This window comes from Gasterosteus aculeatus, chromosome 3 (assembly GCF_964276395.1).
Source record: "Gasterosteus aculeatus chromosome 3, fGasAcu3.hap1.1, whole genome shotgun sequence".
In the NCBI taxonomy this organism is placed as follows: Eukaryota; Metazoa; Chordata; class Actinopteri; order Perciformes; family Gasterosteidae; genus Gasterosteus; species Gasterosteus aculeatus.
Window position 1 is genome coordinate 4550793 of NC_135690.1, and position 19156 is coordinate 4569948.

General features: G+C 43.8%; 1 protein-coding gene across 1 annotated transcript in view; it reads right to left on the minus strand.

The window, feature by feature from the left end:
* The window catches only part of pappa2 (pappalysin 2), a 52588-nt gene that overhangs the window by 12476 nt on the left and 20956 nt on the right, over positions 1 to 19156 (minus strand). Inside the window, exons 10-23 of the mRNA XM_040171057.2 lie at positions 18818 to 19000; positions 18234 to 18537; positions 14376 to 14504; positions 14214 to 14299; positions 10433 to 10629; positions 9177 to 9287; positions 7273 to 7408; positions 6963 to 7137; positions 6343 to 6408; positions 6167 to 6263; positions 5489 to 5666; positions 2009 to 2222; positions 565 to 733; positions 58 to 190 (exon numbers count right to left, since the gene is read on the minus strand). Of these exons, the coding sequence (XP_040026991.2) occupies positions 58 to 190; positions 565 to 733; positions 2009 to 2222; positions 5489 to 5666; positions 6167 to 6263; positions 6343 to 6408; positions 6963 to 7137; positions 7273 to 7408; positions 9177 to 9287; positions 10433 to 10629; positions 14214 to 14299; positions 14376 to 14504; positions 18234 to 18537; positions 18818 to 19000 (2178 nt within the window). The remainder of the gene's footprint in view (positions 1 to 57; positions 191 to 564; positions 734 to 2008; positions 2223 to 5488; positions 5667 to 6166; positions 6264 to 6342; positions 6409 to 6962; positions 7138 to 7272; positions 7409 to 9176; positions 9288 to 10432; positions 10630 to 14213; positions 14300 to 14375; positions 14505 to 18233; positions 18538 to 18817; positions 19001 to 19156) is intronic.

Genomic DNA, 19156 nt, shown 5'->3' on the forward strand with positions numbered 1-19156 from the left:
GGTTGTTTCTTTTTGAGGAATTAGACTCTCATCCCTGACAAAGAGGACGACACTCACCAACATCCGTCCTCGGGTCGCAGCTGTACTCCACCGAGTTGAGATCGGCAGGCGGGGAGCACGACCCCTGCAGTGTGGAGCACATGGTGAACTCCGCACTCCAGTCACCCTCCTTTGTGCAGCGAATCACCCTCTGGAGACAAACACACATAACAGTCATCAATGTTAGAGATATTGCGCTTAGAGATATTTGTTCTCCAATAATAACTAGATGGCATTCAGCAGTGAGTGGCTTCATTAAGGAACTATTTTCTCTCTACCCAACTAAATCCGCCAAACCGCCCCGCAGAAGGAAGCGTGTCTCTGCTCATGGAATGTTGTGAGCTTCATTAATGCAGACCGTCTCTACGGCTACCTTGTGATTGATACCATACGGTAACCTCTGCTCACTGGCTCCAAAAAGCCACGTTGGGACGGTCCAATCAAAACCTCAAAGCCCGCAAACCAATGGGTAACGTCAATGAGTTGAAAATATTTAAATAGTGGTCCAGCGATTCAAAATCTTACATTTTCTGTGGCGTCTGGGCACTGCAAGGTGCAGACGGTGTCATAGTACAAGCTGTTGGTGCAGGTGTACATCCCCTGGAATACATCAGGAGGCGCCGGGCAGGATATTGGCTCACAGGTAGTTTCCTCCCACTGCCCCTCCTGCAGACACTCCAACTTGAAGTACTTTCTAGAGACAACGGGAGGAAAAAAGTAAATCTCTGATGAAAAACACAAGTTCATACAGCAGTCTGATTCAATTCTGAGCAGACCGCCGTAGATTTGGTACAGAGAATGTATCACAGATAAAATCGACCTGTCAGATGGAACAGACAAAAGCAACATGGTGACTGAAAGCCTCTTGTGTAGTATCATAAACTAAAACAACAAAATGGAAACGTTTATAATAGAACGCACTCAATACTCCCTCGAAGTACAGTTCTAAAAACAAGAAAGAACTCCAGTGTGTGTGTGTGTGTGTGTGTGTGTGTGTGTGTGTCAAAGGTGAGAGTAAAAGTCCTGTTTAAAGCTCTTTATATGCTGCTGCTGTTCACTTTCACATGTTGGAACAATAAAGCATCGGGGGTTATTAAAATGTTTACACATTTTGTTTGAGAACCCATAAAAAAACACCCAGCTGCAGATGGATCTTTACCTACGACGGTTTTCCACCGTATTGGGTGGAAATTTAGTGTGCACAAAACTATAAAATGTAATTCTTTATACGGGCCTCGTATGAGGGTAAAAGTCAATGCGTTATATATTATATTATTTGAGACAGTGCATTTTAACTGCAATTTAGGAAAATGTGTATTATATACAAGAATACAAGGATATTAAACCTACCCCAGAGGCTGTGTGCCCTGCTGTTGGAACCCCATCCCATTGACAGTATGTGAACTGTGTTCAGTAATGAGCACCAACCAAAAAAACACAATTGGCTAAGTAATGACACGGCGGTATACGTTTTATTGGACCTTAATGTGAGAGAAACTTAACATGGTATCGCTGGTGATGGACCAAAGCAAAAAAAGACCTTTTAAAACTGCACCTATATTATTATAATTATTTCTAAGAATAATGAGGTTTGGGCTAAATCAAATAAGCAAATATGACCAAGCAGTGCGTAACAGGAGTCTTGTAAAATACAGTAAAAGACGGATTTTCCTCATTTACGCAGGGAGGCATGCGTGATAAAACCTTGTTTGCTTTGGTCTGCTGTTTCCAACGCAGCATTTAAAGGCATTGCACAACCCAAAACGTGTCATCCACTATTCTTTCACTTTCACTTTATGTCGTTTTATCTAAAAATAAATTCAAGGTGTTTATGGAAACTTGGAAAGAAACAAATGGGGGGATTATAGAGCTCCATCATGGCTGATTTCAAATGCCACGTACTACGCACACATTTTATTAATTAAAACATAGTCTGCCGTAGCACTGCTCTCTGTCCCGAAACGCTTACCGCGGTGTCTTGGTCTTGAGGCTTCCGACCACATAGAAGCCCGGGTTGCATTTGTAGCGGCAGGCAGAGCCGATGTCGTGCCCCGAGGCCAGGCAGTCGGCCGTCAGCAACTTGGCGTCCGGTAAGTTCGGAACCTCGGGACACTCAATCTTGCAGTAGGCCTCTGGGAAATCCCACAGGCCGTCCTCCAAACACACCAACCTGTCGCTGTCACCTGAGGAGAAGGAGGGGGGACTTCAGGGCACAGTGTGACGGAGAGGGGAAAGTCTGCTGTTCCTGGTTAGGGTTGCTTTTCGGAGGGATTATGGGAAAAAAAACTATGGGCTCAATTTTCATGCTGGAAGGGTGAGGCATGGGCCGTTACATTTCGGACCATAACAGAACCAATGGGGGCTCATCTGACTGGTATGGTTCTAAGACCCTACGTAGAATCTCCTTCTGGCTTGTGTTGAATGGTCAGAAGTCAGTTGGTGTACCTTCTTGAGGATAGCTTTGCCTGAATCTAAGGGCAGTTTGTATGGAACATGTTTTACATGAGACTACATCTGAGCAGTGACACTGACAGATTCAGAGGGCGTCTGTGGGTGAGTGGGGAGCACGGTCGTCCTCCAATCAGAGGGTTGTCGGTTTGATCCCAGGCTCTGCTAACCCGCATGTCGATGTGTCCTTGGGCAAGACACTTAATCCAACATTGCTCCTGTAGCTGCGACTACAGCGTATGAAAGGTAGTTACTGATGGGCAGGTGTCATTGTGTAGGTTTCTCCTGTCATCAGTGTATGAATGGGTATGGGTATGTCAATGGGTGTGAATGGGTGAATGATGTCATGTAGTGTTAAAGCGCTTTGAGTGGTCGGAAGACTAGAAAAGCGCTATACAAGTACAGTCCATTTACCATTGCTCACAGAGTTGGTTCAGCAGGACCAGAAGTAACAACAATTGAGTCTCTTGGTGGTTTCTTCATAAAACCACAGCAATGTTTGTGTGACATGCTGACATGTAGTGTAACCATTTCAAGGAAGTCACTTCAGTGATGTTGGTTACCATTAGGAAGTAAAACAAACAGGCGCGACATACAGCTGAGAACTGTGCAGAGGATTTCCTCCAGGTGTCAAACAGAAAAGGGGTGAGTGGCCACATAAGATACTGCTAGCTGCTAGGCTACTTCCATCTCAACATTTACCCTGCACAGCACACAGTCTGAAGAGCACCACCAATGTGTCCCCAAAAGGCCGTAGTGTGAAAACTGCCTGGCTAAATGTCAGGAGTTTGTTGGCAATTCAAACACAGCCGTCAAATGATGGAGAGGTGAGAGCACAGCACGAGGACAGCAGGAAGAGTCACCAGTTCAACATGTTCCTCCCGGTGGAATTCTGCCTTGGAGCTGATCAAATGTGTGTAGTTTTGTGTATGAAATACAATTTTTTGTAGGGGGAGACGGGGGGGTCATGTTGTATTGAAGGAGACTTGAAAACTATAGATTGGCACAACAAGTTCACAAAGGGGGGATTTATTCTGAGTTTTAATGAAGCAAGAAATCCTTTTCCGTCCTTGTGATGGTGATGGTCTCAGGTCTAATAGGATGCTGGATAGTTTATGAATAATGATGAATTATACTACTATATTGATAAATATACAGATATATTGTACTGTATTGTGAGTAAACACTGACTTGTCAACACAACACGTTTTTCTTTCTGTAATGAAAGTACACTGTCAGGAGTATTCAATTGAGTGCATCATTTCTTAGTTATTTTGGGTTGTTGAAAAGTAGCATAATTCAATACTTTTCATTCCTAGCCATTTCATTTAAAATGAACCAATACACTCTGAACCAGAGTGTATTGCACCTGTATTTCTGACCGCGAGCTGCAGTGACTCGGGTGTGTGACACAACTAGGATCTCAGGAAGTCTTGAGTGTTGACCAAGCTGCAAAAACTCGCCCCGTTGTGAACGGGCCTGTTCTGAGTGGGCCTTTAACTCTGCACGGCTAAAGCACATACAGGCTCAGGTAGGTCAACAGCTTGTTCCTCCTCTTATGAGGAGGAAAGAGACTTCAGCGTCGCCCAGAGCTAATACGCCCGCATGGCCTTGTGATGCCCGAGGGCCGGTATGCGCAGAGACTTTTTTTAATGGGACTGTAAAATGTAATAATTCCTTAACATGGCATCACATTTTTATAAGGCATTTAAACATTGTGGTGATCAAATCCATCGCAGCTGCGCTGGTGAGCCCTGAATGCCGTGTGCTCCTCGCTGCTGAGCGATGCATGACGGCCTTCGAACACATCTCGCTAAAACCCCAAAAAGCCCCACATAGAATTCTATCCGTGCAATCTGTGCTCGGGATTGCAAAGACGTGGGTCCTAAATGCTGACACCATTGCGACATTCAACAACAAACACAACTGGTGTGGACATCGTGTTTGTTCCGTCTAATTGCTTCAAGAAGCGTGCACTACATTGCGAAAGGGAGCAATGCTTTTTTATTCAGTGTTAAACTATGAATAAGTGCGTGTGGGGCGGTGCTCCTAAATAAAGTTGCCGGAGGCAATATTTGCTCTTACTCGTTTTGGTGCAAGTGGTGTTTTTAAAAACATTGTAGACATCCAAATGCAGGAAACTTGTACCATGTGTGTTTGTGTGTGAGCAGGACTATGGCATGCTGATTTTTCTGTTCACCCTGAATTTTAAATAACTGTAATTCAGTGGGGTAGTCTATATTTCTGTAGTGAGTATACTGTGATTTTCTCCTCCCAGCGTCATATTCGCCTGTCCCAGAGCGAGTACTGTTGTCTTAAACCGTAAAAGGATGCGCCCCAATATGATTATGTTAAATTCAGGTTGAATGTGCACTTCATTGCATGGACAGTGACTACTTGCTGGGGTTTTTGAGTTCACCAAGCGGTGACTGTCAGGAGGTTGCCTGTAGCAGCATAGCAGAACATTGCGTGATTGAAAATTATGTTTTATTGAGACATTTGGCCCTGTCGTCGCACTCTGTCGCTCAGCAATGTAAATAATGAGAGAAACTCAAAAAGTAGGTATGAGTGAAACTTATTGAATTTCTGTTTACGTCATGCACACAGAAGAGCAGCCAATAAGTAATAATAGCAACATCATTTTGAGGATACATTGTTTTTTTTAATCTTTTTTCTCTCAAACAGATATGTCTGTACGGTTAGTCTCTCAGTGGACAGTTTGTTTTACAGTTTTTTTCTCAAATCAATGCTGTTTAAAATGGAAACTCTGCCACCTTTTACCTGGATGCCCAATCAGGGTTCACGCAATGCATCCTGGTACATGTAGGTCTGCGCCGTTGCACCGCATAGCACGCGCTGAGGACTTATTTTGCTCCAGTTGACGTTTTCCATCACCACTGATTGGACACCATTCTAAAGATGTCAAATCTTCCCTTTGCCAGGGAACATGCTATCAATATTCAAGACTAGACCAGAGCTAATTGACTTATCTATGGCTCACCTTGTAGTATAGCTGGTGGTCCACAGGTGAAGGAGCATTGTTTGCCGAAGGTGGTGCCTCCGGGGCAGCTGAATATGGCGTGGTAGACGTGGGACTGGTCGGGCATGCCGCAGTCTACGGGCTGACAGCTCACTAAACGATCCCAGGCACCATGGAAGCACTCCAGCTGCAATTCTCTCTGGAACAAAAGAACTTATTTGTCTCATTTCCCAAAAGGACAAAAATTGGAACGGGGGAAAAAGGCCAACTAACCCTCCAAACATGTCTGCAGACACAATATATTATAAATGGAGCTCCGAAGGTAGCGGGAGGTCCTCAAACTTCAGAAGTGATTTTTATTATTTTGTTTTTTTATGTCCTATTGTATGGATGGTTTCCCTCCTAATTCCTAAGAGGCTTGACTTACCCCAGATCCTGGTGAAAAAGAGGAATACAACCACAAATGTTGAGTAAAAAAAAGAAAACTAAAAAGAGTAGAATACAATATTGTAGTATTACTGTAAAATTTGTTGGAAGGACACACAGCTAAGGAAGCCCCAATAGGCTTAAAATCAAAAGTATAGATGTTTATGACTTAAGAACAGGTGAAATAAAAAATACCCCTTGTGAGTTGATGTATTTCTCCTCAGACCTTGTGTTATTTCAGCAGTGCGAGACATAATACGTTGACCCGTGTACCTGGTGGGGCCGCGTTCCCTTGCTGTTGAGAACATTGACACTGAAACCGCGGTGACACTGGACCAAGCACTGAGAGGACTCCCCTCCTCCTGTACACCTGCAGACACATACGGACACATAGATCCATGTTTTGTCTCTTTGTTCCGCCCTCTCGATTGTTCTTTCACAGGGCCTACCTGACCGAGGCGTGCGCTATCTCAAGAGGAGCGCAGCTGTCCAGCTGACACGGCTGCCGCAAACAGCTGTTTCAGGGAGGGGGAGGGATGAGAGAGATGAGAGGGATGAGAGGCAGGGAGAGAGAAGCAAGGAGGCCTTTGCTCCGGGCACACAAATTCAGTCCAATTAAGGGAAGGTTGTCAATTAGGGAACATTTCTATTAATGAGAGAGTTCTGCAGAAAATCCTTACTAAACCCCCAAAACTCAATATTTTACACAAAAAAACTCAAATGTATCTTTTACGATAGAGACTGAACATCTCTGTACATCAAAGCTGGTTTGTAAATAAATAAAAATGAATTGTCAATCGTGTGATCAAGTTTTAGAAGTGACTACTGAACGCTTTTAATAATTTTGTATATTTTAACCTAAATTAAAGTGTGTTCTTTGCTTAAATGAGAACATTTAAATTACTATTAAATTTGTTTTGATCATTCATAATATCCTTTAATAATTATTGATATTGAAATGGAAACCACTTGCAGGATCACACTTGTGTGTGTGAGTGAAAAGCATGCGTGTGTGTGTGTGTGTGTGTTAAGTAGGTAGTTGTGGGAGAGCCCACCCTGTGATGCGCACCCAGTCTGGGCGAAGGTGCTGAAGTGGCAGGACGTCCTCAGGGCCACACCTCCCACTGCCACAGAGGGGGAGGAGAAGAGCAGAATAACCGAGGCCGTGATGAAGAAGGGTCGAGAGAGGTCATGGGTCACGTTCACCACCAATGGGTTCTGATGGCATGAGAGATCATGGGTACCTATGGGGATGGGACGGATTTGAGTAGTTCTTTAGCTTTTGACCATACCAACATTTAGTTTATTCTTTGTTCATATAATTATCATATCATTTTCATATTATCTAATACATACAAATCAATACAAGTCAAAATTACCGAGTGAGTGGTTCTTGCCCGTAGTGTCGGACAGGAGAATGGTGGCGGTCCTCCGACACTGCTCCCCAGACCACGAACCGTCTGACGCCAGATACACTATGACAGAAGCCGCCACTCCAGGATGAACAAATCCAACCTGGATCAATAAATGATTTGAATGGATTAAAGAATGCTGCTTTATCTTTTCATGACTGTAACAGACCAACAAGTCTCTAACGGTCTACGGTACATTCCTGTTAATTGAATTCAAAATAAAATGAATTGAATTAAATTAACAGGAATGTCCCTTAGATGACATTATTGACCTTTGTGCCTACTTCTGAACATATGTTCAGGGAGTGCAGTTATTGACCGTGTGGGCTCCGTAGGGGCTTCTGACGGAGTAGAATCAGGGGGTGTGGCTTTAATCACAGTCAATTGCGTTCGACTGAAATCCAATGCCATGTTTTAAAGTTGACCCCGACCTCTGCTCTCTACGACAGAACTCCAGCTTTTCGCAGCCCCCCACTGCGGAGGCTTCATCCTCTGAAGATGGATTTCTGAGTATCGCTTTTAGAAAATGGTGAAGGGCTTCCAAAAGTACACGATAAGACCAGTTAAATGAGACGGGTGCCTTAAGAGGCCTGGATGAAATAAAGATAAATTGAGATGTGATATTTAAAACGAGGGAGGCCTTTCAGAGACAGTGTTTCATGGCGAGCTGGCAGGTAGGGCTGTTATCACGCAGGCCCTTTCAGACGTTGAATGAGTCTTTGGGGAGAAGGCGCCCCTCCAGAGGGGTTGAAGAGATGTGCCTGACAAAGAGAGAGTTCATAAAAGAAGCAAGGTTTGTGGAGATGAGTTTTCACCAAAGAAGTGGAATCAATGAGAGAAAAGAGAAGAAAAAATAAATGAAGCAGACTTATGACTTTAAAGGACCCTGTGAGCACGACAGACGAAATCTTTTGAAGAGATCCCTCAAATCAACAGCTGGCCTACGCTCAGTCTGGACCTGCAGAGCCGATTGTGGGAACTGTAGCTGTGGAAAGATTAAATCGCACAACCACGACTAAATATGAGAACCAGACACAGGTCACGGAACGGAAAGCCAGGTCCGAAGAACTGTGCAGTCAACAAACTGGGACCTCGCCGTGAAGTAGCGTTGGCTCTTGAGATAAGTTTAATTAAAGTTAAAGTTAAATTAAAGGATCATCTTAACGGAAACAGCAGTGATTGTAAATTAAAATCACAAATAAACAATTAGGAAGTTGATTTAAGGGGTTAATGATGTCAGAAATAATCAATGTTTTTGGGTTGTCTGCATTTTCCCAGGCCATAATAAAGTATAATTATAAATGATGGTTTCTTAATGAGCTATTTATACAAAATGATTCCCTCAGATGCCAGAGTTGAAAATAACTTATTTGAAGTTATTGAAGACACTAAATTGCATAACATTTGGTCCTCTACTATTAGGTAACTGGTAATCTTCATTATTGAATATTTTGGTGAGTAAAAAATAGCACAGAATGCACAAACGTAAATATAGAATAATTGGAGGGTTACACGTGATTTGTTGTCTACAGATCATTAGTGCCGATAATTTGTAAAAAATTCTAAAAAGAGTAATTCAAATGGGAAAAAATAAGTCATGGTATGAATCACGTAATTGTTAGAACGTTGGGAATGTATGTCTAATAAGACCTCCGGTGTGGTGCCTGTGATGTGTGTGTGTGTAGATGTGTGTGCGTGTGTCTGCGTGTGTTTAAGTCATGCAGACTGTGTGTGTAAGGCCCTTCCAAAATTAATTTCTTAAAAATGTATCGGAAAGTGCTGGAAGATGTTAAAGCTGGAATCGCCACCCGCAGTCATTCAAGGGAGGCGAAAACAGAGATGTGAACACACACACACACACATACATGTACCTTCAGCCAAAACGACTGTTCCAGCTCATTTGTGTCAAACTGGGCCGTGCAAGGGAACCAGGCGTCTGTGGGCAGCTTCCCACTCACCTCCAGGTGCTGGTACCTGCAGAGCTTCACACAGAACCAGGGGGGATACACAATGCTAACTACATGGTGAATAATCATCGGTCTTTAATCACGTTAATACATGGTACCTGTACGCGTCTTTGTGCCCATCGGGAGGGAACTCCCCCGTGCGCAGAGATCGGAGGATTACTGTAAACGGATGGGGTGCCGGCACCATACGCAAACACACTGGATTATTTCATAGACGATAGGGTTTGTCAAATCATTTGGAAGCGTGCTGTTGAACCGTAATTGTGGAACTTGTTCGGGGGCCTCTTCTTGTTCAGGGTATGGCCCCAGTTCAATGTGGTATGGTTGTAGTGTATCTGACTGACAGGAAAATTCAGCAAAAATCATGTAAAAAAAACATGGTCTAATTTGTGTTTGTTTCACATATTCAAAACAACAACATTCCAGGTTTAACACTAATTTCATAAGTCCCGTGAGACTATTTTGCGTGCGCCTCCAGTGGGGAAGTTTTCGATGATCCACGCTGACTTTATTCATGACACTTTGATTCGTTCCGTCTATTTCACCTCTCCAATAACGGACGCGGCAGTGTGAAAGATCCCGGGAGATTTGCCAAGTGTGTCTGACACCAACAGTCCTCCCATGATAAAGGGGGTTTAAATCATTTTTTCTCTTTTTTTTTACTAAAGTTTCCAGCGTAGATCAGCAGTTTTTCTTTCCGGTGTCAATGATGCTGGACATTTCAATTTCTAAACAATTGCCTTCATAGAGAGAGAAAGAGAGAGTAATAGTGATGGTAAAAACGTTAAAAAAGAAAATAAAAGACATAATTGACTAATTTAAAATAGAAGATAACAATAGTATATAGTCAAATCAAGTTGCTCGCCCATCTGATCACATTTATTTGAATGCAGCCTACTCATTTGGCCGTGTTGATTGATCTGTGAGGCCTGTGAGGATAGATGTCCCTGCTGGAAATTGCTGTATTTTGTACTAAAGTTGTGGGTTGTTCAGATGTTAATGGGCTTACTGTATCTGTCACAGGACTGGACCATTTGGCACACATTTCCAGCGTATTGTAGATGAATACAGTTGTTTCGGGACGTGCGTTGGCCAAGAGTCGAGCATCAATACGACGGGCTCCGCGAGGGAGATTACTGTCATGTGTTCGCGCTTCATACCTTGGTGAGTGACGGCTCCCCGGTGACGGCGTGGGCGGGACAGCGGTTTGGGTCCTGGTGCGAAGCGGCGGCGGCAGAGGCCCACTGGTCCGTGTAGCCGAGAGGCGTGAAGTAACCGCAGTCTCGGACGCTGGAGCCCCGCTCGAACTCCTCGCACACGCCGTCGCCGTCAAAGACGTAACAGCGGCTCGGCTCGCCTTGGAGTGATGAGAGGAGGATGACACAGGAGGATTCATGAAAGGATATAAGCCATGTTTTTTTAATCTAACAGGGAACGTTACACTCCTGTCCAAGTCTATTTGTCAGCGAACCGAATCTGAGCACATCTACTTTGTGTTTTCATTGGCCCCTTGCAACGTCAGCCACGTCAGCCCGACTCTATCTGACTGCGTGCTGTCGACACGCTGTAAATTACAGGAAGAAATGAACTTTGACTTCAATCAATTATTGAAGATCACAACAATTTTGTTAACAGGCGATGAGAAAGCCAACTGGTTTAATAGCAGCAGCACGTCAGTGACTCATGGGTGACTACAATACAGTCAACAACAGCAATGCAAGACTGCCTACTAGAAAACAAAACAACATACAAGCAGGGATTTATTATTATCACTACTGGATCAGCAAATTCTTTTAGATTTTTTCATCAGCTCAATGTTAATCCTCCCTTTATAAATGTAATAAAAATAAGCAGGGGCAGGGGGGTATTACATACCTGGGAAGGAGCACCATGGTAACATCTAATGCAACATGATACTCTTATTTTCAACGGCTTGTTGTCATTACTGGACAGTTGACAGTACAACTAGGGCTGCCAATTAGTTGACTGGTTGATTCGTGGGCTGCTGACGGACAAATATTCGCTGTCGGAGAAACTTTCTGCATGACTTGATCATCTTCAGAGAGGATATTAGATGCCTGCATTTTAATATGGTTTTCCTGGTCTGTGTTTCCAGTGCGTCAGATACTGACCTTTTGTAATACATACCAAAAGCACAATGCATGTGATTGGATTAAAATGGCTCGCAGTGAATTGACTCAAATATATTTACAATAATGTCAACTGTATCTACTATGTACTTTCTAGTTTAAACACTTGTTGGTGACATTTGCGTTGTAACACTTTAAGGTGGTCCGTGAACGGACCCCAATATTTGGTAATGTCTGTATGTGTTTGGTTGGTTTAATTTGGTTAAAATGTACGCATTTACTTTGTCTGTGACTCCTTATAGTTTACTATTCAAAGTTAAAAGTCATTAAAGGCAGCCCGCCGTGGCTTTAGCGACTCTATGAGGGTAGTCAAGTAACCATGGAAACCCGTCCACTAATATAACTGCAATTACAGTACTTAGCGTGAAGTACTGCAATTACATCATGAGTGTAACATGTTGTATAGAACTGAAGTTATCCTGACCCAGTGGCAGAGTTGGGATTGAGAACTGAATTACATGACAACAAAGACTACTGACCACCTTTTAAGGCGGTTGTTAGTGAATGAAGATATATTAATGGAAGATATCATAGTCTTCATCAGTGTTTGGAGTTGGCTCACAGAGACAGGTCTGCAAGATGCTGCTGAGGTGTGTTTGGTAGCTCAAAGCATTCAATTAGTTTTGTTGTGCTTTCAAATATTTTTTGTCTTTTTTATCAAGCAAGATTTGCGTTCTTTAGCTTTGAGAAAAACAATAACATGACATAATCCTTAAACCAGCAGGCCATGCAGTATTTCGGAGCCAAAGTGCAAAGACTAAGGATGTAATTAAAGGTATTTGATTTGAAGCAGGAGAGAAATAAATGTCCGTAATGCTTCCAGTAACACAGTTGCACCTGACCTATGAGCAATGAATTTAAGGGAAATGACCTAATGTGGGAGAGAAGACAACATCTTGTAATGCAGCAGCTATTTGTGAAAAAAGGGTAGAAAACATTAAGACACTTTAGAAGTTTGGCCTTATTAACATCTGGACAGCAGCAGACGATAGACAGACGGCGAGTCAGTCCTGCACGATTGGCTTCAATAAGTCGACGGAGACATGTTGCCGAAAAAAGTCAAGTTAGGCCGACACAATTTGAGGCTATACAGGCACCCCGAGTCCAACTCGAATCTTTGACTTAGAGAGAAGACCATCTGTCTTTTTTCAGAAGTCCGCAATGCTTTGTCAGCAAATGCAGTTTGTCTGAACTATAGAATAGGACGGCACGTTCTATTCTTAACACAAAGCAAGAGCAAGGCCTTCTGCACAGCTAGAGTCAACTGGGTCAAGCGAACGTGGCAAGAATACTTAAACAAATATCATGCCTTTAACTAAAAGGTACAACTGAATAATTGGTTTCAGTGTTGTGTTCAAAAAAAAAAGAAAAAAGTGTTTTTCTGAGTTGTTTTCCGTCATGATGTCTTTTTTGGTAAAACTGGAGACTAATAGCTTCAGTCACGAGAGAGCTAACCTTGTCAGGAGAAGGGAGGGGGGGGGGAATAACAAATAGATTGACTGATGAAATTTTTCCTAAAACAAACCCTTACTCACAACGTAGAAGGGCTACAGCATAATACATGGCCTAAAAAGGAAGCGACCGGCATAATCTCGACTCCCCTTCCTCAGAAACGCTATTGAATAGGGAGGAAGACACTTTGTTATCAAAGTTATCAAAGCCACAAATATTCTACTGAGCTTCCCCAATGGCCGAGGAGGTACCCAGAGGGTGATCTCAAGGTTCTCAAGTCTCTCTGCCACGTTTTGGGTCCATAACCAACCCATAGCCCGCCACGAACTAAGTGGCAAGGCTTCTGTCGTGGCCCGGCAGCGTGCTCTGGAGGGCGGAGGTATTGTGGTCCGACGATGACGATAGAGTCTCCTTAGCTTGTTTCTTTCAACTGCCTTTAAATCCTTTTAAAGAGCCGTAAAACAGGTGTATATGTTCACAGTCACTCAAGCTTGAACACCCACCAAGTCATTTGTTTCTGGCAGCCACATAATTCACGGTGCCACAAATCGAAACTGCTTCTTAATGTCTCTCGTCTCATGATAGATCTCAGGTTGTTAACTCTGGGAACAAATTGTGCTTTCCCGCCTTCAAACTCTCGGCGAACGTTAAAAAGCCCAAAGCACGTTCGTTCTTTTAAGCTCCTTGTTGGGTGTAAAATAAATGATGGCACCCGTCGACCACCCCCCCTCCCTGCACAATTTGACTTTGACCTCTGATCACTCAGCTATGGCGCCAATTTGTCAGATGCAAAGGCTTTCACAGCTGCTTGTGATCTCACTCGGTGGGAGATCTGGCCCACTGACGCACATGAGATTATGAAAACGTTTTCCTTACTTTCCTCAAACCGTGTCCAATCTAGTGGAAAAAAGTTGTCTAAAACACAACTGTAATTGTGAGCAACATAATCTCTGATTTAAATCCCAGCGCTTCATTCACCAATATTCCAGAGCCCGTGTTGTTTTCTCATATGTCTGAAATGTATTGGGTAAAAGAAACACAACTGACATGTGTTTGACATTTGAATTAACCGCAAATAGTCTAGTAAACTCACGCGAGTAAAGTGTTGGGAAATCTTGCTTTGCTTTTGGTGTGAACGCACTATTGTGCTGTGACAAAGGTTCCGTTAATGGTCTGTGGAAACGTTTCAAGCGAGACACTTTAATGTCCTGGATTTTTTTCTTATTGCCACTGCATGCATGAATGAGAGATTTTGCAACTGTGACACTATAAGTTTATATTGTGTTCATGTCTCACATGTAACAGAGTGCAAATCTGCTGTGTTTGGAACACGTCTCACCGTTACAGTTGAAGTCCGTCTCCTTCTGGCAGCTCTTAGAGCAGCCGTCGCGGTCCAGCAGATTGCTGTCGTCACACTCTTCGGCCCTGCAGAGAACAACCATCGCCTTTATTTCCTGCGTCGTCCACATTTACAACGTGTAGGAAGTTGAGTTCAACGGACCCCTGTATGAAGCCGTCTCCGCAGTACGACTGCCCATGGGTATAGAGGAGGGGTGAGGAGGGGTCGCTGAGGAGGCCGTCTGCTTCCACCTGGATTGTGTACTGGTACTGGACCCCTTGCCTGACAGAGCTGAGGAGGACAGTAACGTAAAAGGAAGGGGAGGAGAAGAGAGATGAGATGAGATGAAGCAGGAGGAGCGGAAAGAGAGGGGGAGGAAATGAGACAAGTGCAGAGTGGAAGACGGAAGGCGTGATAAGAAGCGATGGGATGGGAGGAGAGAAGAAATGAGAGGAAGTGAGACAAATGGAGCATAGAGAAGATGTGATAAGAGGAGACAGAGGTAGGAGGAGAGGACAGGGAAGAGGAGACGGGAGGAGACGAGGGAAGACAAAATGAAAGGAGAGTAGACAGGACGAGAGGAGACAAGGAGGAGACAAGGAGGAGAGGATAAAGGGTTTTGTGATTGCTTCAAATTGTTAATAAGAACAAAATGTGAGGAATTGACATAATAAAATCATTAGGTAGACATCCACGGTTTGTTCTGTTCTATCGAAGAACAGTGAGCCAGGCTTTCACTGCCTCCTGGTACAAACTGATCCTATAATCTAATCTCATCAAAACACCTAACAAAATGTGCAGACCTCAATGGTTGAACTGCTTGTATGGTGCTGTGAAGAGAAGAAGAATTACGGTAGTATGCCCCCCCCCAAACAAAGGACTTCTGCATTTCTCCAGTTGGACTCTGGAGTCCAGTTGCTGGGGGCATCGCAGCACCCAAAGTGGGAACCAGTAAAGTCTGTGACCTTGCAGTATCCCATGATGACCTCACAGTCCCGTAACAGGAAGTGAATGTGTGTAGCGATACCTAAGCTCCGGTGTCGGGACTATTGATCTGTTTTTGCTGACTTTTGTCCGTAAAAAGTGAACCTCATCCCTGTGATTCTGTATCCGCCGGGTGTGAAAGTTAACCCTATAATCTTAATGGGTTTTTAAGGACAATCACACCCTCTTCAAGCTGGGAATGAACGCCTGTTAATTGAGTGATTGATGGATTCATCTATTCAAGTGTCTGTTAAGCCTAGTTTATGCTTCTGCGTTTTCAGAGCGACGCAGACGCAAGACCCCCTTGCGTGTCCCTTGCGTGCCTTTTCACACCTCCTTGCGTGCTTGCATGCGTCAACCCATTTTTCTAGCCTCCCGCAGCGCACAAGGCTGCGATTGGTCTGCTAACTCTCACATTTCCGGTTTCATAGCACAATACCGCCATTATTAAAACGAAGAATGTTTACGAGAGAACGGATCAGATTTAAGAACTTTTGTTGGAAGAAATGCGTAAATATGACCGCTTATACAAGCCGTCATTGGCGGGTTGTAGAAGCGGGTTGGATTCATGCACTGTAACAAATTGCTGTAAATTTACGGTGCATTTCTAACAGTATCTTACAGTATGTCATAATAACTTTAACATACAGTTAAATTTCCATCCCTTGCTTGTAGATTAACGGCCAATGTCATGAATAAACAGTTAAAGCTGTCAATTTACAATAATAGCAGACTACCGTAATTCAACTGCATATTACATATATTTTATGAAGTGGTGGAAATACACATACAAGTGCAGTGAATCACAATCCATCTACATCTTTTGTAGGTTAATGTATGGAAGCCCATGTCAGCCACTGAAAAACAGGTACTGTAAGTCATCATAATGAGATAGTATCTCATGAGATACGATGATGACTTTGACTTACAGGACATTACTATACATGCAGCTGTCACTGTTATCCAAAACGCCCATGGTTTGACATACTTGTGTGTGGAGTAATTGGGGGTTAGGTGTCTTGCTGTCACTGAGCAACTTGGCACAGGGAGCAGCCAGGATTCGAACCGCCAACCTTATGCTGCACAGCACACCCTCCCTATCCCATGTGCCGCCTTCGCTGCCATTTCAGTGGCCAGAATGTAAAGATTATAAATATTTGTATTATTCAAAGTGTTCATTGCCTAAAAGTAATTTGAGTGTTAATCGTGACCGACCATACTCCTGAACGTGACATCAGACGTTTAGTCTCAGTTCAACCAGAACACCTGTCAGTGCAGTTCAACATCGGAGGAGTTTCTCATTGCCTCGTCTCTCCAAGTAACGTTGGTAAGTGTTATTTGCCTAGCATGATCAACATTCTCCTCATCTTTGTAATTTTAATATTTTACCGATGACAGTGTTTCTAAATATTTAATTTTGGTTTGTTTTACTGAGGGATTAAGGACACCAGCCATTTGCTGCGGTCAATTGAAAGTGTTCCATAGCGTATTGTTGCAGTTAGTTTACCTTGTTCCTAATGATTTTATGATTCATTTTTTTATTATTGTATACATGCGGCATATTTTATGTTTTGTTCTTGGTTACAAATGCCTAACATTTTTGTCTAAAAGGCATCTAATAAACTCCAACCACTATGACCGAAATGAGTTTGGTTGTCTTTCTTAAATTTGTGGGGAATTAAATGCAAAAGTATACGGTTATAAGTAAACGGTAACACTCTGGTATTTATAACACAAAAACAGTAATCGTATGGTAACAAACTGTAATCCAAAATACGACAACGTACCGTAAATTACGGTAGGGCACTGTAAATAAAACAGTAAGTTACTAGCGTCGACTGCCAGTAAATTGCAGTTAATTCACAGTAAAATTTGTTCAAGTTTACGGTAACATACAGTAATCCATTTTACGGTAACATAGTGTAAAAACTCATTTACGGTATTATACCGTAAAATAACGGTAAATTCCTGGCGTCCTTGCTGCCAGTAAAATACCGTTAATTTACGGTGAAATTTTTTAGAGTGTCGAGGGAGATCGCCGCAAACGTCGGTTTGCCAGTTGAAGGGAACAAAGTTGTGGAGGAAAATACGGGACAAATGTGTTCGTGATGAAAAGCAACAGTGGCGATGCACGGGGCAATAAAGTCTATGATAAATAAATAAACAAACCAACGACTTCCACACACAAAGACGTGACTCTCTAGGTCGTTTTCGACAAAAACACGTTACTCCAACTGTTGTTCTGCCGGTGAATTGCTCTGCAACACACGCATGCCTTTTTGAACTATAAATTGAAACGAGTGCGTCGACGCAACGACGCAGACACAAGCTCCTCAGGAGTAAGCGCTTACATTTTGTTCCCTTTGCTGTCGTCTCCTCCTCCCCTTCCTCACCTCCTTTCTTCTCCTCGAACCTCTACTGCTCTTATATCTCTTATCTTCTCCAGTCCCCCGTTGTCTCCTCCCTTCTGCCTTTTCATCTTACCCTCCCTCTGCTTTCCCTCCTCTCCCTCGTCTTCCAAACTCGTTGCTCCCTCTGCCCTCCTCAGTCCAGCATAACTCAACTCCCAGCGGTTCTTACATCTTTCTGCACTCAGACAGAGCTTGTGTAGGAGACGTGTTCGCTGAAAAATAAACTGTCCATCTCACATCTACCTTGCTCTGTAAAATGAACATCGGCCCCAAATAAGTGGCAATCATGTGTTTTCCTGGCAGTTATTTTGTAAGGTTTTTTAAAAATGAGTATCTTTACATTTGGAATACGGAATTAAATTGGACACCCGGCGAAAGGGGACGGGACGCTGGACAAACTCATTCAACTTCGGCATGTTTTTGATCAAGTGTATGCTTGTTGAAACCGATTTGGATCAGTGGCCACAGCTCCACATCCCCATGCTGGAGACACACACACACACGGTGTTGAGAGGATAACGGGAACTCGCGTTACAAACGATATATAAGATCATCTTCAGTAAAATAAATAAGCCCTTCAGTTAGAGCAAAATAAATAAGCCCACTACGAACACCCAGCACCAACCTGTCAGTGAAGGTCTGCCGGGTCTGAGGCGGGGGGGTTTGGCCGGCGAAGGGCGGCTGCCGTTGAATCTGGTACAGCAGGGGCCGGCACCTGGAGCACAGGGGGCTGCTGGGGCCAGAGGACAACATGGCGGCGTCAACCTCCATCTTCTCGTCAAAGGTGCAGAGTTTGACGGCGGCGACGGCGAGGCCGCGGGTGTCCAGACGCAGCGTGAAGGGCATGTCGCAGAAGATGTGCTGGGGTCCGAGGTTGATGCTCTTCCCTGTGGCGGTTATCAGCTCCACGTCAGCCAGGGCCGGGTTGTCTGGGAACCAGAGATTAGGCTGAATATGTCCGCTTGTATTTCCGTCACACTCTGCTCCGGGTTCTAACTTTTCACAAACCATCAGAGGTGAGAAATTACTTTGTTTGAACATGATGCTGTAAGGAAGAAGACTCATGTTTACAATGTTTACTCGGGGTAATATATAAGAGAGTCTTTTAGACTTCTGACTGCCTCCGAAGGAGCCGTCCCCTGCTTGTCGGAAGAGGCAATGCACGTTTTCAGACACTCAGCTGCCTGGATCTTACGGAGTGACACTTACTGGAAGAGACGTAGGTGACCCAGAGCGTGAGTGTGTGCGGGACGATAGGGTGGTGGAACTTCAGAGTGAGTGTGCAGCCCTCCGTGTCAGGACACGGGGACGTCACGTTGGTGTCATACAGGGTGAGCTCGGGACTCCAGGCTTGGAGGCTGGGATCACAGGGCTGCTCCACGTCAGGTGGGCCTGGGGGTGCAATGACATCACATGCAATCTGTATTCATGTATTCATCCATTCACAGCATGTAAAGTCCTGATATACACATACATACACACAGTGGTATACCGTATGTTTCAGCTGTGTATCCGATCTGGACAGTGGCTCAACTCTGTTTTGCTACA